The sequence below is a fragment of the Sander vitreus genome, chromosome 7 (assembly GCF_031162955.1).
Source record: "Sander vitreus isolate 19-12246 chromosome 7, sanVit1, whole genome shotgun sequence".
Classification (NCBI taxonomy): domain Eukaryota; kingdom Metazoa; phylum Chordata; class Actinopteri; order Perciformes; family Percidae; genus Sander; species Sander vitreus.
Genome location: NC_135861.1, coordinates 3,779,151 through 3,802,271, shown reverse-complemented (window position 1 = coordinate 3,802,271; position 23,121 = coordinate 3,779,151). Strand labels below are relative to the sequence as shown.

Sequence of the window (23,121 nt, the reverse complement as noted above, 5' to 3'; positions counted from 1 at the left end):
TCAGTTAATTATGGAGATTACCTATGAAAATGATACCATCATCTGTTATTTTATTCAAGTTTATCTTGAGCAGTTTCGTTCCCCTCTTTTTTACGCTCAGAAAATACTTGAAATGCGTCTGCTGAAAATGTAATTTACGTACTTAACAAGAAAAAGAAAAAAAAGCATTATTCTTAGACCATATCAGTTACTCAGTAAGGGCATTTGTTCCCAAACCCATTCACTGCAGACTTTGGAAATTTAGACACAGCTCGCTTGTGTGTACTGTAGCTATGATATGGATAGGTCCTTAACCTCCAACCGCTCCAGTGGAGCTGCTCAGTGGCCAGCAGATCAGACTGTGGTTGTACTGGGCAGCTTCCAGGTATGAATGTGGAACTGTGTGAATGCGACAGGTCGGGGGAATCAAAAAGCATGGCAAGCAGACTGTCCAAAGAGATGGAAGGTCCAAGAGAAGGATAAGCCACAATGAAGCAGCTATGAGAACTAATCAGGTAGGAAGCATGATGAGTATTGTTTGTGTGCGGACAAGGGTAGGTTCTCAGCATTTGTGGCCATGGTGATTTACTGTGCTGCTGAGGTGGGAAAGGAATTTGAGAGAAGTACTTCCAGTTCCTGGGGGCCTGCAAGAACATACAAGAAAATAATACATTCATGGGAACACCTTCATTCCCCAGGCTGTCAGGAAGCTCAACACCCTCCCCCTCTCCCCCCTCATCAGGATCAACACCGACCACTTTATAATAAAGACATTCAGGAACTCTTCTTATATATTGCACATTTAGCTATCTTTATCTTTAGTTTTCTGTACTGTTTGATTTTGCCTTATATTTTCACTATTTAGAATGTATTACTGTATTGTACATATTACTTATCTTTTTAATTGTATATATAAATATCTTTCTTTATCTTATTTGTATATATTTCTTTTTTTATATTATACTTGTACGTGTCATTGCACCGTAGGTCGGAGGGAAACGTATTTTCAATTGCTCTGTATGTCTGGGATATATCAGAATTGACAATAAAGTTGACTTGACTTGACTTTTTTATTTTTTTTATTGACAAAAACAAACAAACATACAAAACTCTCATAGGGGAAAGAGACTATACAAATGTTGTCAATGTACAAGAAAGAATTACCTAAGCAAAAAAACTAAAAGGGGGAACAACTTAAAAATACACCAGTCAAAAGCAAAAAGAAAAGAAAATAGAATCAATATTTAGAGCGGCACACAAGGGGAGATTAATAATTAATCTTGGAAACAGTAGTTTCCAAGATATGTCACTACACTTTCAATTTTACTAGATTTGACCTTTTTCAGTGAGGGAAAAAACTATTTAAAATCATTTATAACCCAGACCAAGGAAGGCTTAGAACATCTCCACTTACTGCAATGAATATGATATTTATCCATAAGAATAATCATATTGACTAAATCTGATGACTTGACTTGAAGAACTAAAAGAAGAATGGAAGAAAAAAAAAAAACTCTCCCGGCCTCAAGGCGGCGGTGTGCAGACATGCAAGAAGTCGTTTTCCGGTTAACTTCCGGTCCCTCAGCGCACGTTTTCCTTCCGCGGTTTTGTAAAACGACGAGCATACGAGCAGCTTTTAGAAAATTAAGACAAAATGAGCAAAGCACATCCACCAGAGTTGAAGAAGTAAGTTATCGACCTTGTTTAGATAACCCTATACTGTATCATTTGAACTCGCTCTGTATTCTATAAAGTTTGAAGTCGTGCCCGCGCAGCAACCCTGCTACATTGTTTGCAACGGAAGCTAGCTAACCGCTATGTGCTAGCTATGTAACTATCATTTGAGCCTCTTTAACATTAGTCTTTATTTTTTCTTTCTCTTAGGTTCATGGACAAGAAGCTTTCATGTGAGTATAACTGTAGCTAAAAGCTGCTGATCAAACCCACTCGTGAAACTTGTTTCAGATGTGTATGAAAAAAACATACAGTATATGTCAACAACAAAGCTGAAAACATCAGAGGTGTAGTGCAAATTTAAATATGCGGTTTTTTTTAACCTAATGCTTATGCCACCCCTAAATGTATACATTAGTTACGGCTATACGTGCAGTTTAGTGTCCCATATTCCCTATGGAAGATGGGTTAGGGTTAGGCGTTCAGTCATAATCCCGCAGATAGGTAGCTTTGGGACACTCCGTTTTTGGAAAATAATAAACTAACCTGTCTCAAATAAGACCCTCATCATTTGGGACACCATCACTGGTCTTTGATGCGTTCAGGTTCTAGAAAGTCCTTCTTACAAACAGATGTTTTTTTGAGATGAAGGATTTTGTACATGGGGAACAAAACGCTGTACAGTTGTCCAACCAGACATTGAAAGGGCAGAAAGAGACAGAGATCCCTCTGAGCAACCGTTGAATATAAAAAAAAAAAAAATAGAAGAAATCAGCAGTCATTGGTAAAAGAGAACTGGAAGCTTGGCATCAAAACGTGTGCAGGTTTAAATAGGAACAGGTTCCTGTTTCAGTGCCGAGTGCACAATGATGCAGCCCATAACAAGCTGGAGTTAACAGGCAGCGTGTTGCTTTAGCAAAGCTCTCCTTACAGTTCACAGTCTAGGGTTAGCACTAGTGGAATGTCAGCTGAACATACTATTTAAACTGAGACAAGACATTTAAACTGAGGAGGAACAGTGATTAAACCTGTGCCTTAAACCTAGGGCTGCACGATTACGGCCAAAGTGATAATCACGATTATTTTGATCAATATATTGATCACGATTATTTGTTGATTTTAACCAAAACACATTGTATTGTCACATAGGCTAATTATAACTGCCTTCACATCCATATTGTGCTACATTCCTCCTTTATTGAAGGAAACTAGGAAGGAGTATGCCATTTCAGCTGTTGTGCGACCGCTTTCCAAACATGCGCGTTTGCTGTGAAAAGATACAGGCAACGCAATGTTCTGTTCACGTTAACGGCGCATGTTAAAATCCGGTGCCCGGTATCTACCGGACGAAATAGCAACGCGGATTACGGTGCCACTTAAATGTCTGCGTTGCGCTCTGATGCTCCAAAACAGATGTTAGAGGCACCAGAAACATCGCTGCACGTCACGCTAGTTAACAATAATAACACGTTACACAGCAGCTAACATTAGCCTACCGTTAGCTACAGTAGTAAACACGGCTAAAATACTGACAGCTAAACGGTGTAGTGTGAGCGTGTAGCGGGACGTGAGCAGTCTGCCGCTAAAGCTATGAGCTAAAAGACTCAAACTAGCACTGGTCACTGCTGTTGTCTGAAAAACAACACAGACGGGACAAAATGTTGCGTTTACTGGTAAACCTCGTGACGACTTATGACCGACTGCTATCTGTTGTGGAATTTTCCTCACGTTATTCTGTCCTCTGACTGTCAACATCTAAACTAAACTAAACTGCGCGGTGCAGGGAACAACTTTGATTGGCTCATGGAGGCACGTGATCAGAGAGTGGTTTACGGAGCTTTGGACGAAAAAAAAAACTTTGATACAGAGCGTTCTATGAACGGAATGAAGCATTTTAAAGATCGCTTGATCACGTGAATTTGATCGTGGGAAGCCAAAATCGTGGTTAAAATTTGATTAATTGTGCAGCCCTACTGTAACCCTTTTTTTTTTTATATAAAGTTTCTAGTCGCAATATTATTTTAAAGGTCCCATGACATGGTGCTCTTTGGATGCTTTTATATAGGCCTTAGTGGTCCCCTAATACTGTATCTGAAGTCTCTTTTATATAGGTCTTAGTGGCCCCCTAATACTGTATCTGAAGTCTCTTTTATATAGGTCTTAGTGGTCCCCTAATACTGTATCTGAAGTCTCTTTTATATAGGCCTTAGTGGTCCCCTAATACTATATCTGAAGTCTCTTTTTATATAGACCTTAGTGGTCCCCCTAATACTGTATCTGAAGTCTCTTTTATATAGGCCTTAGTGGTCCCCTAATACTGTATCTGAAGTCTCTTTTATATAGGCCTTAGTGGTCCCCTAATACTGTATCTGAAGTCTCTTTTATATAGGCTTTAGTGGCCCCCTAATACTGTATCTGAAGTCTCTTTTATATAGGTCTTAGTGGTCCCCTAATACTGTATCTGAAGTCTCTTTTATATAGGCCTTAGTGGTCCCCTAATACTATATCTGAAATCTCTTTTATATAGGCCTTAGTGGTCCCCTAATACTGTATCTGAAGTCTCTTTTATATAGGCCTTAGTGGTCCCCTAATACTGTATCTGAAGTCTCTTTTATATAGGCCTTAGTGGTCCCCTAATACTGTATCTGAAGTCTCTTTTATATAGGCCTTAGTGGTCCCCTAATACTGTATCTGAAATCTCTTTCCCGAAATTCAGCCTTGGTGCAGAATTACAGCCAAATTAATTGAAAGAAATTTCCGTTTGTTTAACAGCAATTCATTGCTAACATTAGCTAAGGTCCTAAGAGGTATTACTGTTGATGGTAATTGTTATTTTATGTTCATTTAAGAAAAACATATTTTATGATAATGGTAATAAAAAGAAGAGGCGTGGTTTACTTCATAGGCTGTGTACCTGTGTTACTACATTATCTAGGTCAAATGACAGGGATGTATAATCAAAAGATGTATCCTGGGATTAATTCAAAATGTTATTTGGTTTAAAAAAAAAATTTGACTGAAAAACAATTATTTTGTCAATCACAATTATTTCTGAGACGATTAATTGTACAGCACGTTTTGGAATTATTGCAGCTTTAATTAAACTGAACATGGACGATTCATCTGTGATTTCTTTTGTCCTTTTAGTGAAGCTGAACGGAGGCAGACACGTGCAGGGCATCCTGCGCGGGTTCGACCCCTTTATGAACATGGTGCTGGATGACTCTCTGGAGATGGGCCCAGGAGGACAACAGAACACTATCGGCATGGTGGTCAGTACCTTAGCTCGTCTTAGGGCTCCTGCACACTGCCTGCGTGGATTTTTCTATGTCTTTTACACACCAGAAACGTGTCCGACGTGACACTGCTGCTTTTAGCCTCGTCTGTACACATGTATGTTTCACATAAACATAAATATATACTGATTTGATTACAGCAAAGGCAACGTTGGCAGTATTGACGGCAAAATAGTTGTGTGTGTGTATATATATATATATATATATATATATATATATATAAAATATTTCGTTCTGTATTGACAGGTGCAATATTTGAAAATCGATTATTAATTTTAAATTACATTTATGTTAAACCTAGAGACTTTCAGACATCAAAATGTCATTTATTAATGACATATAAACATCTTTTTCTATTCTATTTTGCCTGGAAACGCTTCCAACATGCTTGCAGCCTCCGGCGTCTCCTTGTTCGGATGGCAGCAGCAGCCTGCCTACTGCTGCCATCTGAACAAATGGAGCATGATAATATGCTTTGAGTCACAGTTATACACATGTAGCATAAGTGAAATGCGAGCCCTTGTGTGGCTTGTGTAGACAGCTGGATTGATTAAAACGAAGCACATCAGTTCCGTTGGGTGCACGTGAGACAGACGACTGAAAAACGAGGCTGAAACACCTCGTGTGGACCTAAACAAAGGCTCCGTTTCTTTAATCCCCCTCTGTTAGTCTGATTGCAGGAGACCCAGGTTCCATTCAGCCCAAGGTTATTTGTTCTGGGAGATGGGTCAATCCTAAATGGGATGGATAAGCGCATAAGAAGCTGGGTCCAGACTAGTTTGATGATAGCCGGACAGATTGTTCTAGGAGGATGGAGGAATGAAGGGCTGCTGTCAATCCAAGAGTGGGCTTGTGAGATGGCTAGATGAAAAATGTCATATAAACAGCTTGCCAGATTGGATGTCTAAACTAGAATATAGTAAGTAGCCTGACAAGCCAGACCCACATCAAGATGTTGGGTCTGGGAGCTCACCATTGGCAGGGCTCAATCCGAGGGGCGGGATAAACGGTTGTCTTTCAAATTCCCTCTGCACGCAATAGGATAGCTTTACAACCAACCAGAGCAATGCTAGTTGAGAGATTCAACTTTTGCCATATCCAGTCGAAAACATCTGTCTTTTTTAAGAATGACTTCAGTGCCGTTCTTTTCTCAAAGAAAAGCTTAACTCCAAGTCTTCCAGAAGACAGCTGTTCACCACCAGCAGCAGCAGCAGCCATCTTCTTTGTTTTCAAGTAGCAGGGAATTCACGCGGACCTGTCGCAACTCTGCCAACATTATTTTAAGCCCGCCCACCGACTCTATACACGATGTGATTGGCCTAAGTAGAGTTTGGTTTTTCCAACTCGCAAGCCAACAGAGTTGCTAGATGACCCGGACTGCAAATTACATTTTCATGTTTATAAATTGTATGTTTTGTATACGGTTAAAAAAAATGAATAAAAATGATTAATCACAAAAACAAATCTCCTCTCAGGATGCACAGTATCAAGGTGCTGGTGACATTAGGGAGCTCTATTTTTCCCTCTGGGAAGTCTCTTACAGTAAATGCAGTGTGTTAACTGTGGTCTGATCTCTCATAGGTCATCAGAGGAAACAGCATCATCATGTTGGAGGCCTTGGAGAGAGTATGAGAGGAGACAGTTGCAGATGGGAGAAGAGAACGATTCACACCTTTTTTACATTCTGTTATTGCTGAAAAGCAATTGTGTGTCTTTAAATTGTAACATTATCTGATATCCATTGAAAGGAATGTTTTGTGTGGACATTTTTTGAATTGCGTTATCTTGTGAATAAATCAGTTTTTCTTTGTATTTTGTGTGTGCATTCAGTTTATGTACAGTATATAACCACCATATTATTGCCGGAAGTTAAGTTCTATTCACATATGGTACTGTAGCCCATGGCTTTGTTATGGGAACAACAGGTAGATTATTGACAATATGAACCATATACTAAATATGAGAATTTAGTTTGGTTTAGGTATGGCAATTTACAATCTCAAAAAAAAAAAAACATTCCCATGAAGCTCCCATCCACCAAAATGTCTCTACTTTCAAAGTCAGGGTCAGCTCCAACAGCTGTTCTTTAGCTGATAGCACTTTAGTACAGATAGTACAGGCTGGGTCCCTCTCTCACTGGTCATTTTGGATCTCACTGTGATTATTTTCCACCGAGTGGTGTTAACTGAGGACGGACGTTCGTTTCAATGCCTTTTTTCTTTATTTCTTTTTTTTTAAAGCAACATCTTTTAAAGACATTTGTGAATAAAAACGGTACTTATAATAAAATATTGAATAAAACGTCAACTTTGTTTTTGCATAAAAATACCAAACCAGACATTACTCCACAGCGCTGTAGAGATACTTGGGAGAGTCGGAGACTGAAATGCTGAAGCCGGAACAATAGGGGGCGCTATCTGAAGTACACTCCATATTGGGACGCACTTCCTCCTTTTTGGACTTTTACTTTGAAAGCCAATTGTCGTCATCGCAGACACGTTCGTTTACGTTCTATGTCGTAGCAGTTTGACTGTATGTGGAAAGTAGCAATGTCGGAGGAGGTTAGGAAGGCGCTACAGTCGGTAGTGGAACGGGTGAACCAGGCGGCGGCACGGCGTCCCAAGGTAACTACAGCCCGGGAGGCTCCGCTCCGGAGCACCGCTGCCGTCGCTTCACTCTCGGGGTCCGAAAAAGTCGTGCTGCGGTAGCACGACTCGTTATGTAAGGCTGCCATACACCTCAACCTTTGGATGGGAGTTAGTCGGGCTTGTGGCAGCACTTTCATACATAACACCATGCATGGTTATTTGTGGCAGCACAACATGCGTAGGGGCAGGATGATTGTGCTTACATAGCTCAAGCTGCATGCTCGTTTTTGCATAGAAATAATGCCTGGAATCATGGTTTTATGATTGGCATTTGACATATTTGTAGGCTAAGCATTTACACGACCACGCTTTACACGACCACGCTTTTGACCAGCCTCTCCTCACCACATCTCTGTGAAAGATGTCCGCTAGTGAAGATGTCATTTTTTATAAAGTGCTCCCCTATTAAAATATCAAGGTTGGTATCTAGGTCAAGCATGTAAGAATGCACAGCATCTCTCCAATATCATCCAGATGTCTCTGTGGCTTGTTACCAATAACCTAAATGATTAGCAGAGCTGACTGCATATGACGTGTAGCAGCATGTGAACATAGTAGGGGTGTAAGGATACATCGATCTGGATCACCAATACATCATTTAATGATTCACGATCCAATATTATCGCTGCAAAGTGAAAATATCTGTACATTTATCTATAAGATGCCCCTTTATTTTAGATTTCCAGTTTATATTTGTTCTTTTTCTCCAAAACAATAGTTTGTTTTTCATTTAAATGTCTTGAAAAGCTCAGTGATCAAAATTGTCAAATCATATTTTAGTTGCTTTTTTGAGTTGCTATAAATGTAACTGTGTTAAATATATGATAAATCGCAGGCCCCTGAATTGAATCAAAATCGTACCGTGACAGACCTTAAGATATCAGCAAATTTATCGTATCGTTGTCCAACGAATCTGTACTTGTATATCGTATCGTAATAAAACCTGGGATTTACACCCCTAGAACATAGTAGCAGCTGGAAACGGTTGGTTTCCACATTGTTTTGCAGGATTCTGACAGGGCTGAGTCACTGTTCTGCTAGAGCCAAAAGACCTCAGACCAACGTGCCGCATCACACGCTGACCCTCTCTACTGATACAGATGGAAAAAAAATGAGCATGTGTTGTCCTTTCTCAGACACTACCAGCCGTGCCGCCCCGCCTCGTAGCTGTCAGCAAGACAAAACCCCCAGAGATGGTTGTGGAGGCCTACAGACAAGGGCAGCGTAACTTTGGAGAAAATTATGTGAGTATGAAATGCTGCTGGTCTGCAAAACTGTCCCAAGTTTCATTGCATAAACGTAAAACTCTTAGGGGAATACAAGTGGGATATGTAGAGACTGACCTCATCTTATCTCTACTTCAGGTTAACGAACTTGTGGACAAAGCTTCAGACCCTCTGGTAGGTTTACGCATTTTCTAAGGTAGAATTGGCTTTCTTTTCCTGTGACAAAATGTTTACAGTGTAGAGCTGCAAAGATTAATCGGTTAGTTGTCAACTATTAATCGCCAACTATTTTGATAATCGGTTTGATTTTTTTTATGAAAAAAGTAAAAATTCTCTGATTCCAGCTTACATGTGAATATTTTCTAGTTTCTTTACTCCCCTCTGACAGTAAACTGAATATATCTTTGAGGGGTTTTTTTGTGATTAACAATGTTTTTTAGTTTTCATTTTTTTAACAAAACGTACATCAAGAAAAGATGACAGTAACTACAACATTCAAAACCATTCAACAGAATAGTGACAAAATGGACAATAAACCAAATAAACATGTGTATAAATGACAACACCATAGGCCCATTTTACACGTCCCTCCCCAGCACAAAGCTTCTTAGGAGCCCTCCAGAAAGCTCAGGTACTTTCCCCAATTTCTAGTCTAGATAGACATCCAATCTGGCAAACCGTTTATACGGCTTTTCTTTTTCAAATGCCGCCACCCTAGCCATCTCACAAGCCCACTCTTGGATTGACAGCACCCCTTCATTCCTCCATCCTCCTAGAACAATCTGTCCGGCTATCATCAAACTAGTCTGGACCCAGCTTCTTATGCGCTTATCCATCCCATTTAGGATTGACCCATCTCCCAGAACAAATAATCGTGGGCTGAATGGAACCTGGGTCCCTGCAACCCCACATAGGTTATCACGTAATTGTAATTTCCCCTTGCAGGATTAATAGAGTATACATTATTATTATTATTATTATTATTATTATTATTATGTATCCCGGTCCAAAATTCTTGTACCTTTTCACAGGACCATAGGACATGAAGTAATTGGCCGTCCTCTGTCTTACATATACAGTATCTTTTGAGTTGTTGACAAAAAAAGACATTTGAGGACGTCATGTTGAGCTTCGGGAAACACTGATTGACATTTTTCACAATTTTCTGACATTCTATAGACCAAACAACTAATCTATTAATTGAGAAAAAAACCCAGCAGATTAATTGCCAATGAAAATAATCGTTAGTTGCAGCCCTAATGCAGTGTTTCTTTTTTTTTTTTTTCTTCATCAAGATTTTAGACTCGTGTCCAGACATCAAGTGGCACTTTATCGGCCATCTACAGAAGAACAATGTCAACAAACTTTTGGGTGAGTGATTGTCAAACTCTCCTGCTCCAGCTGCATGTTAAACAACCTTGCGCTGACCGAGTCTTGTGTTTCTATATCCCAGGCGTGCCAAACCTGTTCCTTGTGGAGACGGTCGACTCGGCCAAACTGGCTGAGAGGGTCAACAGCTCGTGGCAGCGTGTCAGAGGAGCCAGCGCACAGAGGTTAAAGATCATGGTGCAGCTCAACACCAGCGGAGAACAGAGTTAGTGTTCAATTTGACTTTATTTCAGACACATGGGTCCATATCGGTATAAACAATATGTCAAACACAACAACACAGACGAGACAAAAAAGTTTTATGCTGATTTCACCACTGTTGTTTTGGGAGCTCCGTTGCCTTCCGCTTTCTTTGTGTTGGCATTATTCTAAACTCCGGTAGATTTATGAGGACTATGGTTAAAGGACAATTCCGGCGCAAAACGAACCTAGGGGTTAATAACAGATGTGCACCCACTCTGTTGCTCTCTGGGACGTTTTCATGCTAATCGAATGTGTTTGTAGCTTGAAAGAAGCTAGCGCGGACCGCTGATTAGCTTAAAACGCTAGTTTTCGGGGCACAGGGAAAGTAAAAATAAATCGCTTATTATACCACTAAAAAGGCTCAAAATATCACCACACTTCAACGGTAGCATAATGAGGGTCCTTAATGTTAACCGAAGCATTGAGAACTTTGTAAGTGTACAGACAGTTTGTTAAAAAGATAGTTTAGAAAGACAGTCGCGTTCTCGTATACAGGCGGCCACCGTCTTGGGAGCTACTGTCTTTCTAAACTATCTTTTTAACAAACTGTCTGTACACTTACAAAGTTCTCAATGCTTCGGTTAACATTAAGGACCCTCATTATGCTACCGTTGAAGTGTGGTGATAATTTGAGCCTTTTTAGTGGTATAAATAATGATTTGGTTTTACTTTCCCTGTGCCCCGAAAACTAGCGTTGTAAGCTAATCAGCGCTCCGCGCTAGCTTGTTTCAAGCTACAAACACATTCGATTAGCATGAAAACATGTCCCAGAGAGCGACAGAGTGGGTGCACATCTGTTATTAACCCCTAGGTTCGTTTTGCGCCGGAATTGTCCTTTAACTGCTCCTCAGATCTCTGCAGGGTAAATCCAGACAGCTAGCTAGACTATCTGTCCAATCTGAGTTTTCTGTTGCACGACTAAAACAACTTTTGAACGTACACGTTCCACCAAAACAAGTTCAAAAAAAGGCAAAAAAAGGCTATTTTGCCACGGCATCGTTGCTCCATCTGGAGACTAGCGCCGCCCAAGACGATTGTGATTGGTTTAAAGAAATGCCAATAAACCAGAACAACGTTGTTATCCTGTCCAGGAATATTGTGTGAACTAGCCAGACCCTCCTCTGCAGAGCTGTGGAGGAAGGTCTGGCAATGTGAGACTACTTTTTCACTAACAGTACATTGAATGTTTGTTGTAGGTAAACATGGGCTTCCGCCAGAGGAGACGGTAAACACAGTGAAACACATTGTGTCCCAGTGCTCTGCCCTGCACTTCTTAGGACTCATGACCATTGGACGCTACGGCTACGACCTCACCCTGGGGCCCAATCCGGACTTTCAGGTACAAAAGACTGATGAAAACATGTGTTTTAACTTTCATTCTGTGTGCACCAATCATACAGTGGTAAACTATTTAACATGTATTCATGAGGACAATGAACATTAATCAACATTTCTGTAAATGTGCCAGTGTTAGCCGGCCGGCTAATTTTCAATTGTAGTCGTAGTTACGTAGCATGCATGTCTTTATGGTGGGAGGAAACCTGGAACACCCAGAGGAAACCCACAGTAAAGATGGGGAGAACATGCAAACCCCACACAGAAAGGCCCTGCCTGGACCGGGGATCGAACCTACTTGCTGTGAGGCAGCAGTGCTAACCACCGAGTCACCGTGCCGCCCATTAGATCAATACTATAGTGAACTAAAACAACAATATTGGTGTGTATTTAAAGCAACAATAAAAACCTAGATATCCCCAGGTTGAGTATAATTAATGCCAAATTAAGACTGGTGTAAAGAAGATGTCTGCTGTATATCTACAGTTTACTAAAACCCTACACTAGGCAAAAGAAATGTGTCCTTTAGTCGATTCAACCAATCATAAAAACGCCACATTGAAATAATTTCTTTTACTAATTGACCTTTTTCACGGCAGACATGTTGACATGTCATAGTAGGAAAAGCACAGGTGTATTCAGAACCATTAATGATGGCTGCATTCCACTTAGGAGAGGCCCTGGTATTGTGCATGCTGACTCACTGAAATAGCTCACTGGGACACTTGATGGAACTGAGCCATCGTTAAGGTTATCAATTTCAGCTTTTCCTACAATGACAAGTCAAAATGTCTGCTGTGAAAAAGGTCCATAGGTGGGTGGTTGGTTGGTTTGGCCCATAGACTGTTAATATTAATGGACAACGCATCCGGTTCAGCGAAGTGCTGCAAATGCAGAAGTGCCTTAAACCTGCATTCTATCTGAATTCCAGCAGGGGGCGACACGTGCAGTTGCAAAAAGGAGTTATGAGAAAGTGACCCACTTCTCACTTGATTTATTACCTCAGTAAACATCTTCATAATGAGTTTGTGGTCTCAATCGCTAGTTTTACGTCTTCTGCAACACAGAATGATGTTCATTTTTTGAATTATGGTCTCGTTGATTTTAAAATCGGCGATAAAGCAGGGGGTTGTTTTAGGGCGTGGCTATGATGTAATTGACAGTTTGCGGCCTGTCTTATATGTAATATAACTATTGGACAAAGATATGTTTAAAACCTAGCAAAGCTAAATCTTACCTCGAATTATGTAGGCTAGCTTTCAGCAGCAGTAGCATCCAGATTGGCGGTGAAAGTGTGTAACGTAACGTAGAGTGTAAGCAGCGTTGCCAACTCTCAGCTAACGTCACAGACAGATACCGCCCAGCAGTCTGTGGCTCCTCCCTGTCGTCTAAAATCGCCACATCCGCAACCAGGATGGCTGCGCCCCGTAACGGCAAACTCACGACTCACAGCAGATCGCCACAAACCAATGGGTGACGTCACACATCCTCTGTCCATTAATATTAACGGTCTATGGTTTGGCCCTATGAAACGCATAGACGCAGCGAGAGAGCGCGTCACTTTCCTGATCAGAAGACGCTGTCACCTGAGCGCGGACCAGTTCTGCTTACAAATGAATAAGCCCCCCAAAAAGACCACAGCAAAATGATTTTGAATGATGAAGACTGTAGTATTGATAAGATAAGATAGACTTTCTTAATCCCACACTGGGGAAATTCCTGTGCTACAGCAGCTCAAAAGAAAAAAAATGTCACACCTCAGAATAACACAAATACACATTAAGTAGACATAGGAGAAAAAACATATACATAAAGTATAGGAAATGGAAAAATACAATAGAATTGGTTATAATAATAGTATACCCATAAAACAACCATATTTACACAATCAACACCCCTATATAAACACACCCTCATATAAACAGGGTTAGGGTTAGCTCTAATGTTACCAGTTCTTTTACCAGTAGGCTACTTTTTGCTGTAATTTATTATCACGCCGCGACATCTGCTCCTATTCTCCCTCATAATCTCAACAACGTGTGCCTCCTGTAGATGCTGCTGAGTCGGAGGCAGGAGGTGTGCGACGCTCTGAAGCTGCCTCTGGAGGACGTCGAGCTCAGCATGGGTATGTCCACAGATTTTGAACACGCGGTGAGTACCACTCCTTATCAGCATTTCTAAACTCTACTTAGGCACAAACATGGAAGCAAGTCATAGCTGGAATGAATGCCACTCTTTGAAATCTCCGCTAGGCAAGCTTTTGACTTGTTTGTTTTAAAGGAACACGCTGACTTATTGGGACTTTAGCTTAGTCACCGTATCCCCCAGAGTTATCAGTTTGATTTGTGTAGTCACAGCGTGTACAAATAACAAGGTCACATGAGACACAGCCATCTTCTAACCGTATACATACTGGGAACTATATTCTCAGAAGGCGAAGCACTGCTACTTCTGCTACTTGGGCGGAGTGATTTTGCTCACAGCACTTGAGAAGCCCCGTGGTGAGGAGCAGAGAGTAACAACGGTGCTTTTCAGGTGTTGCGCTAATCGGCGTGTACCTTTTAAGAGTGTGCGGGGGTGCGCGGTCACATACGGCTTGTATCATGTGGACGCGCCGAGTTTTGTTGTCACTACTTAGAATTCCTCATGGGGGCGGCAGAAACTACGCACTTTAAATGTCCAGTATTAAAAATAAAAATAAAAAATTTATTCAGATTGCTAAAACTCACTTTAAGTCAGACTTACTGAATTTGAGTCATTTGTGCTATAAATATTGGACACTTTACTATTTGCATACATTACATGGCTATTATTAGATTTGATAACAATGTTATTAATCCTTGTAAGTCAGTACATCATACTCATTAAGACTCTCTTGCTGTCTAATGCGTTCACTGAGGTTTTTTTTCCTGCACTTACGTGTGTGTGTGTGTGTGTGTACTCCCCATGTATTGAAGATTGAGGTGGGCTCCACCAACGTGCGAGTGGGTAGCGTCATATTCGGCAACAGAGATTATCCCAACAGTGCAGCAAACACTCCAAATCCCAGCCCGGCCCCAAGCCCCAACCCCAGCCCGGCCCCCAGCCCGGAGAAAACAACCAAGGCGGTGTCCGAAGAGGCCGCCAAGAAGATGCAGCACCTCACTGTGTCTGGACACTAAGAAGAGCGTCTCCTCCTCTGACGAATCCCTTTTAAGAAAGAAAAGAAAAAAAAACACTCTTCACGCGCAAACTGAATAGAGCAGTGAAGCAGATGATTTCCACAGAGCCACGTGGAGCTATGATTGCAGAATTCGTGCATACTTTTAAAGTGTAATTGCCTAATCCTCTTCACTTTTTCGTGTGCCCTTCTTGCTCTTTTAAGCATTACAAAGTGGCATTCAGTACAGAAGTAGTTCTACCTTAAGTAGTGTGTTACTAACCTATAGTGCTCTGACTTCCCTCCCACGGAACCGTCTCCTACAAGATTACCGGCTACAAGACAAATGTCCAGCTATTGAAAACGCGATGACATATGGAAAATGATTTCACACGAGTTTTCGAGAGATTAAGGATTTGTTTGGGTTTGTTGCGACGACGTGATATTTTCTACCTTTCCGACACAACGTGTGGCCATGCTGAAATGGAGCTCGATTGTGTACAGTGTCCCAGAGATCAGGAATCCCACGCAGTACAATGTATGGTTTTTGTTGTACAGAATGAAACAAAAGACTTGATTTAATAAATCACTTATCCCTTTATAATGACATAGCATTGTCTGTTTGATATTGTTTTCTTATGGTGTTTCCAAATGTGTCAGATCTCTATTCTTGATATCAACAAATCCAAGAGTAAACCTGAAGAAAGTTTTTTTTTTTTTTGGTTTGTGTGTAACAGTCTTGTGTCTGTGCTATGCTGTGGTGCATTGTTGGAGATGAGGGGGGGAATCTATGCAAAGTGGGGATTTGGTTTAGATTGAGTATATTTTTTTCTCACTGCAGCTATCATGGCATTGTCGCAGTGGTTTTTTTCAAAGATGTCACAAAGTCGGTGTGTTTTCATGTCTCCATAAAAAAGTGCTTTCATTTTCAGTGATTTAAAAAGAAATTAATGAGGCGTTTCAGCACTGTTTGGTTTGGAATCTTGCTCTGAGGGAAGACAAAGCCAAGCAATAAACGTTTTTTTTTGTTGAAAATGTCTGCCATTTGCCATGTATTTGTTTTTGTAGTTAAGACAAAGTTGCACAAATAACACCAGAGACAAAAGTAGTTTGGCCAAAGTTTCTTTATTAAGCACACAAAAGGTGACATCTGGACCACAGTGAAAATTAGAATCATTTTTAAAGTGATAATTCAACAACTTGAAAAAGAATTTAATGCCTGAATCTCAGGAAATGAACTTTGCATGTTAAGAAAAAATAAGAAGTCGGCCTGGTTTAAGTGAACCCACTGACCTACTACTGTATATTCCCTTCAAAGGACTCATTATGAATCTGAATGAACAGAATTTACAAAAGTATTGCAATGCTGTCTGGCATTGCTAAATGGAAACCACAATAGCTAATTGAAATGACAGTAAATTTGGCTTAAGCTCAGCAATAGAACAGGCCACGACTGCTCAATAAATACGTTGTATGACACAAACAAAAACACCTGGTGACACAATTGGAAAAACTTAAAAAGCATTTAATCCGTGTAAAAGGCATTAGAAAATGAACAGGGCAGTCAATCCACTATACCTGTTATGTACAACATACAGTATAACCCTGTTAGTAATAGATGTGTATAACAAACTGTATCTACGGACTTAGCTCTGGTAAAATGTACAGGAAACTGAACTCTAGCTAGAAACTATATACAGTCGGTAGAAGGATGCGTGGCTACCCTCCATTTTACATTCATAAGCATTATATAAACACTAACATTTAGCTGTAAGCGGATATAATTACATTTATTAGTCAACAATTATGACTTCTGTGAAGCATTTGCGCCTGGTGTATAAACAGATGAGTGACTTATAATGTATGAATATGAAATAGGCATTATAATTAGATGTATGTATTATATTAACTATAGTTGTATTTATGTAGTGAAGTATTTAATTATAAATATATCTTCTTTACATTAGCTGATGAGGGCAACCCGATGAGGCTGAAAGCTCAGGAAGAAAACTAGTAAGTGGACTTTGAACTCCTCATTCTGAACCTCTACGCTCAGCCCGTCTTCATGAGATTTGAACACATTTATGAACACATTTGAAAGCTGTCTGTGAATGACTTGTCCTTGTGTACAAACAGTTAAGAAAATGTTTAACAATACAGAAGATTTTTGTTAAATTAAAAAAGGTGCAGTAGGTAAGACTTATTAAAATAACTTTGTCATATTTGCTGGAACTGACCCTATGTTCCAGTAGAACTACATGAAGCAGGTCATTAAAAAAAATAATCCGGCTCCTCTGGCTCCACCTACAGCCTGTAGTACGATTTGCAAAAATCCACAGCTTCCTGTTCAGATGCACCAATCAGGGCCAGGAGGAGGGGGGGGTCTAACTGCGTGTCACCAGTTACGAATGCTAAATGGGAGGTTATAATTGTTCATAAATACATTAATAGACGCTTAAAATGTCCTCAACGCTGCTTACAACTTTATTACTCTAGTAAACCATGTATTAAGGGTTTGTATACTGCTTACACGTGCTAAATGCGAGGGTTAAAGTAAAGCGTTAGTCTTCCTGTCGACCACGCAACGTTTTGTTTTTCTGGGTCGAAATTTATAATACAAAACTTTGTTTTCAATGTTTTGGTCATCTTTTCCAACACGTGTTGCTTTCCCCACCGTTTTTGTCACCTCTTTACATTGTTTTTGTAACCTTTTTCAACGTTTTTGGCGCTTTTTACAAAGTTTTTTAAACTTTTTTCAACGTTCTTTTACCATTTCTTTTTTTCAAATACTATAAAATTGAATAAATCATCCAAATTCAATGAAAGCAGTGAACTGATCATTTATTTTACTTATAAAGAGCGTTGCAGGGAACCATCCACGTTCTTTTTGTTTTTGACAATTTGGTTGAAAGAAACTCAAATCTCTGATATAGAAACTTTGAAAATGGAGGGTTAAGGAATCAATAGTGTTAGAAGTTACAAAACCTGAAAATAAAAATGTGCAACAACAATGACAAACAAATTGACTACATAAAATCATGTATAAATAAACTACCAGGTTATTACTTGTACGAGCTTTAACATTTGACCATAAAAACAATCTCAGATCACTAATGTTGTCTCTGCTTTCTTCTTGAAAAGGAAGATAGGAAGATGACATGTCCAGTGTTGTCAAGAGAACACAACAAACACAACGACAAAAAAGGCAATCTGAATCAACATCGCCCGGGAACTGCCTCTGAATTTGCTCGTACCATTTATGGCTGATATTAAGACCACGGTGGGCGTCTCTCTCTCTCTCTCTCTCTCTCTCTCTCTCTCCATTCCGCTCAGTCAAGTCCGTCTACTCGTTGTTTATGTCGTTTCCGAATGCCGCCGTTGCTCGGACAGACATCACACCAGTTTCTTGGCCTCGAAGAAGCTTTTGAGGTGCTTCATCTGCCAAACGCCGGTGACGATGAGGATGAGCGTCTGAGCGATGGACCACCAGAGAACACGCTGGTTGGTGCTCTCGCTCGTCATGCGAAACCGCTCCTCGCGATACTGTTAAGAGACACGACGCACATTGGAGTCACTAGAGCCGTCTAATGGCATTAACAGAAACTGGACCTAATCAACGTCATCTCACACATTACTTGGTGTACTTTTTTACTGACCCTCTGATAGTTTTGCTCCTTCTGGATCTGTTCGACTTGGTCCAGCAGCTGTCGGACTCGCAGCTGCAGCTCGGTGAGTTTGTCCTTAGCTGCAATTTCGGGGTAGTTGTTGGTATGTTCTCCCACCTGAATATCCAGATGCACTCTCTGCAACATTAGGGAGACGACATTTGAAATCTACGTGCTTGTAATTTGTGGGCATTTAAGGTCCCATGGCAGGTCCCCCCCCGCCCCCCTCCCAAAAAAAGCCCAGTCTGCTCCGATTGGTCAGTGTTTCCGGGGTCTTCCACATCTGCGCTCTCTGTGTCTCTTCACTGTCATTGCAGTCGTGGAATGACTGTAAGAGCACTGTAGCCAGATTTCTACCTATATATAGTGTTGTGCGCTCCCCGCCCTGCTCTCTTTTTCCTCTCTGTGCATCTCAGGTGTTCCTGATTCCTGATGCAGTGTTTCTCAAATGGGGGTACATGTACCCCTAGGGGTACTTTGGAGGACTGCAGGAGGTACGTCACATTTTTTTTGCAAAATGTGCTTCAGTTACAAGGCTGTAGTTCTTTTTTCTTTTGCTTTTTTCTAAGTTTTTGTTGCTTGTTTTGACCTGTTCTTGCCTTTCTTCCTTACTTTTTTCTACTGTCTTTTTTTCTCTGAAGTTTTTTTCCTGCTTTTTTGTAAGTTTTTTTCCTGCTTTTTTCTAAGTTTTTGTCTCTATTTTCAAAGTTTGTCTCTTTTTTTCGAAGTTTGTCGCTTATTTGAATTTTGTCGCCCTAGTGTTGCCTTCCTTCTTTTTACTGTGGTTTTTTTCTACTAAGTTTTTATTACTATTTTCGACCTATTCTTGCCTTACTTCCTTCTACCGTATTTTTCCAAGGATTTTGTCGGGGTCAAGTTTTTGTCGCCTTTTTTCATCAGCATTTAAATGTTTTCCAGGTACAAGGCTGTTGTTTAGTAAATCTATTGCTGACATCGCTGTATTGCTCCTCTTTATATTTTTTTTCTACCAAAGATTATTCTCACTGGTTAGGGGGTACATGGCTTAAAAAAAAAGAAACTGTTCAAAGGGGGTACATTATTGAAAAAAAGCTTGAGAACCACTGGTCTGGAGGGTTTAATTCAATGAGAACTTCCTGAAAATAAGCCTCCCATACTGATGTAAGCCTGGTTGAAGTCAGTTTACACAAAAAAACATTTGGTCAAGGTCCCATGTGAATCATGGTTGTAATCGTTTTGAATTTTCAATTAGTTTTGAATTTTGTTTTTTAGTTTTGCCTTTTGGATTTCATTTTAATTCAATCTTAGTTTGTTTTCAGAATGTGTTTGCTAGTTAGTTACAGAAAAGGTTTAGTTTTAATATATTTAGTTTTACAGTAGTTTGTTCTTGTTAGGGACAGGTATAATGTCTCAGAAGTATGTAGCTACATACATACAGCATACAGACGGTTGGAGAATGGCCATGATGTTTAATGTTTGCGCTACTTTAATGTGCATGAGCATGCCAAGTCAGTTTAGTTTCTGTGGATCAATGTCACGAGAGTTGACGGAAATTATGCCGTCTCCTTTTTTTTTTCCAGTAGTGATACATTAAAGCTAAAAAACTAAAACTGAAATGATTTATGCTCATTTTTATTAGTTTTTTTAACCTGGGAATATAGTTTCAGTTTAGTTTTTCTTGAAAGTTTTAGTTTTTATTAGAAATGCACCGATAGACCGACCGGTGACCGGAATTGGCCGGTTTTCACGTGCTCGGCCATGACCTGGCGACCGGCAGGTCAGTCTGACATATGCCGATTTCATGCCGGTCAACGCTACAATTAACTGACAACAGAAGTTATACGAGTTACAGTTCTCAAGGACGCACGCAAAAATGTCTATGTTCTGTGCAAAATGTTCTATTAAAGAAAAGATAGAAAATAAATATTTGCGTGTGCTGTAAAGTGGTTAGAAAAAATGAAATCGGAATCGGCCTAGGAAGTTGTAATCGGTGCATCTCTAGATTTTATTTTGTTTCAGTTCACTAAAAACAATTTTTACCGCTTATTTTAGTTTTAGTTTACTATAATAACCCTGGTGTGAATACATCAAAGATTTGTGTGAAAGATTTTGATGGAAAAGAACTGGTCAGTCGGTAAACAATCAAAGCAGTGACTACGTTCATACCAGTTTTCCTCCTGAAAACAGAGCCATCTTGGTGGAGTTAGAGTGCAAACAGATCTGATGTTCTCCAGGCGTGTGGGAGGTGAAGGTGAACCGTCCGTCTGACCCGTACTGACGAGAGAGGATAATCTGGGAGAGACAAGACAAAATCTTTAGATTGTATTTCTATGTATGTGGGTGTGTTTTATAATACCAGCTCCTCTGTCCTTACCTTTGTATCCGGATCCTTGATCTCCACATGCATCCCAAGGCCAGGAGTGGCTGCGAGGAATGAATTGGAGTGCTTGTCCCACAGCTGGGTCCTGTATTTTCCTGTCAGACAGGAAAAGCAACATACTCGGATGCCATAAGGAACTCCAGTAATCATTCATAGGAGAGTAATTCAGTCAAAAGTTTCCCAAATGAGAAAGCGTGTCCAAACTTTTGACTGGTACTGTACATAACAAAAGGGAATTAAAATTAGAATGACAATATAATCAGTAGAAATATTAATATATCAAATGGGGGTATTTAACTAAATGTAACCTAGCGTGCCAGAAAAATAAAAACACAAAATATGAAAAGTAAAACAAAGGCAAAGATAAACAGACAAAAAACAATGGCTGGTTCAAAGTATCATAACATCATTTTCAAATTAATTTTCAAATCACTAAATATACAATGATAAATACTATATAATTTAAATGACCATGTTATAACTTGTTTGTTTTACAAAAGGCTTCACACAGTAGTTCAACTCATATTTTAATTTTTAAACCTCAACAGTTCATAGATTACATTCTTATCTAAGAAACCATAAACTCTGAGGATCTGCATATATGTTTAATACATGTCTAAAATATTGCTAATACGTGTCTGTTGGGTTGTTCTTTCACATAAGTAAGACTATAGAAGTGTGAAGAAAATAGGTTACATCAAATTATTCCAAGGGGCATCCATGAGGCGGTCCCTATATTCTCTATTTAGGCTGAAAAACAATTAAGAGCCATATTCCAGTGGATGAGTTTGCCTTTAAATGGTTAAGTAGCAGTAGTTCCCTGTATGTCTTTATTAATAATAATAATAATAATGTATACTTTATTAATCCCGCAAGGGGAAATTACAATGTTCTCACTCTGTTCCCAACACAACTCCCTACTGACCGAGCTACTGCCACCCCCAATAGGTGTAGTAGTTATACTTTAAATCTGAGTCACATGATAAAACGGTAAAACATCACTTTTTTTAAGTAGATATAAAAAAATATACAGAAATATGATGAATATGCATAAAAACAAACGAATAAACAAAGATTAGAAAATAAAATTGATTGAAAACATTAAATAGGGAGCACAATATTAAAGTTCCAATAGCATTTTGTTTCTTGATGAAGTAATTTTCTTAATACATAGCACCATTTCTTACACATTAAGTTTGGAACTGTTTTACCAAAATCTACACACAGGTGCTCTTTTGTAACGTTATCGCCCCGCCCCGCCCCTCAGACAGACAGTTAACGTTAACTGTTAGCTATCGCTCGCTAACAATACCAACATTAACTTTGAAGCTAATCAGCAGCTACAAAAGCCTACAACAAAACTTCAATGTTTGCGCTTAAATACAATTAATTAGACGTTTCTTCAAACCGCCAAGCATTGTTTGTCGTTACTACTGTCATATTCATTGCAGCATATTTACTGGAGCCAGCTGTTCGCTTTTGCTAGCTAGCTACGTCAAGCTAACGACCCCACAACAATGACTTACCAATAACCATGGTCTCGTCTGGAATTTCTTCAATGAAGCATTTTTTCTCCGTCTCTCCTATGTGGAAATAGAGCGCGTAACTTGGATGAATCCAAGCTAGTATTAAAACAACTCCAGCAGCAGGAATAGAGAGCATCATGTAGCTTCTTTCACTTTGCGCACATCAGCAAAGCTCCAGCTCTGATGCTGCAGCCAGACGACGTCATCTCCCACTGCGGAAGAAGGAAGGGGATTTCCTGAGACGCGGGACTGTTTTGCCCTGAGTTTAGCCTCTCAGGCAGCACTCACTTCCAAACTGTGAGAAAAATGTATGTGAATGACAACAGCATGCATAGTTTTAAGACAAGGTCACAGTTTTAGGCTACTATTAGAAAAGTGTACGATGCAGAAACCCATTAATTATCCATAAATATAAATGTATTAAGACACAACCCACATATTGGTGTTTTTTCTTTGAGTACTAACACAAACAGCAAAAACCAAACTACAGAACATGATTGAAGATACCCCTTTGCTATTTTGTTTGTTTGTCTTTTATTACGTTATAATTATGTTTACATTGTGATGTATCACTAATCAAATATTGTTTTACAATTTCTACTTCAATAAGAAAAAAAAAGGTTGTTTGCAGCCTGAGAGGAA

At 39.8% G+C, this 23,121-nt stretch overlaps 3 protein-coding genes across 4 annotated transcripts; 2 read left to right on the top strand and 1 right to left on the bottom strand.

Moving 5' to 3' along the window:
* Positions 1-1,539: 1,539 nt before the first annotated feature.
* Positions 1,540-6,761, top strand: snrpg (small nuclear ribonucleoprotein polypeptide G). The gene is made up of 4 exons (XM_078254241.1): positions 1,540-1,665; positions 1,864-1,886; positions 4,801-4,925; positions 6,531-6,761. The coding sequence occupies exons 1-4, from the start codon at positions 1,634-1,636 to the stop codon at positions 6,579-6,581; spliced, it is 231 nt and encodes a 76-aa protein (XP_078110367.1). The 5' UTR covers positions 1,540-1,633; the 3' UTR covers positions 6,582-6,761.
* Positions 6,762-7,401: 640 nt separating this feature from the next.
* plpbp (pyridoxal phosphate binding protein) lies at positions 7,402-15,189 on the top strand. Of its 2 annotated transcripts, none has more exons than XM_078254237.1 (8): positions 7,402-7,573; positions 8,734-8,841; positions 8,962-8,997; positions 10,119-10,194; positions 10,277-10,417; positions 11,652-11,794; positions 13,843-13,941; positions 14,748-15,189. In XM_078254237.1, exons 1-8 carry the CDS (start codon positions 7,484-7,486, stop codon positions 14,949-14,951), a joined length of 897 nt encoding a protein of 298 aa, XP_078110363.1. In that variant the 5' UTR covers positions 7,402-7,483; the 3' UTR covers positions 14,952-15,189. The 2 variants fall into 2 exon arrangements, with proteins under 2 accessions (XP_078110363.1, XP_078110365.1); XM_078254239.1 differs by lacking the exon at positions 7,402-7,573 and adding an exon at positions 7,580-7,670.
* A 3,048-nt stretch (positions 15,190-18,237) lies between these two features.
* tmed4 (transmembrane p24 trafficking protein 4) lies at positions 18,238-22,737 on the bottom strand. Its single transcript, XM_078254240.1, has 5 exons — positions 22,480-22,737; positions 20,948-21,048; positions 20,740-20,865; positions 18,586-18,732; positions 18,238-18,472 (listed from the first exon to the last, which is right to left on the bottom strand). The coding sequence occupies exons 1-5, from the start codon at positions 22,616-22,618 to the stop codon at positions 18,323-18,325; spliced, it is 663 nt and encodes a 220-aa protein (XP_078110366.1). The 5' UTR covers positions 22,619-22,737; the 3' UTR covers positions 18,238-18,322.
* Between the last annotated feature and the right edge of the window lie 384 nt (positions 22,738-23,121).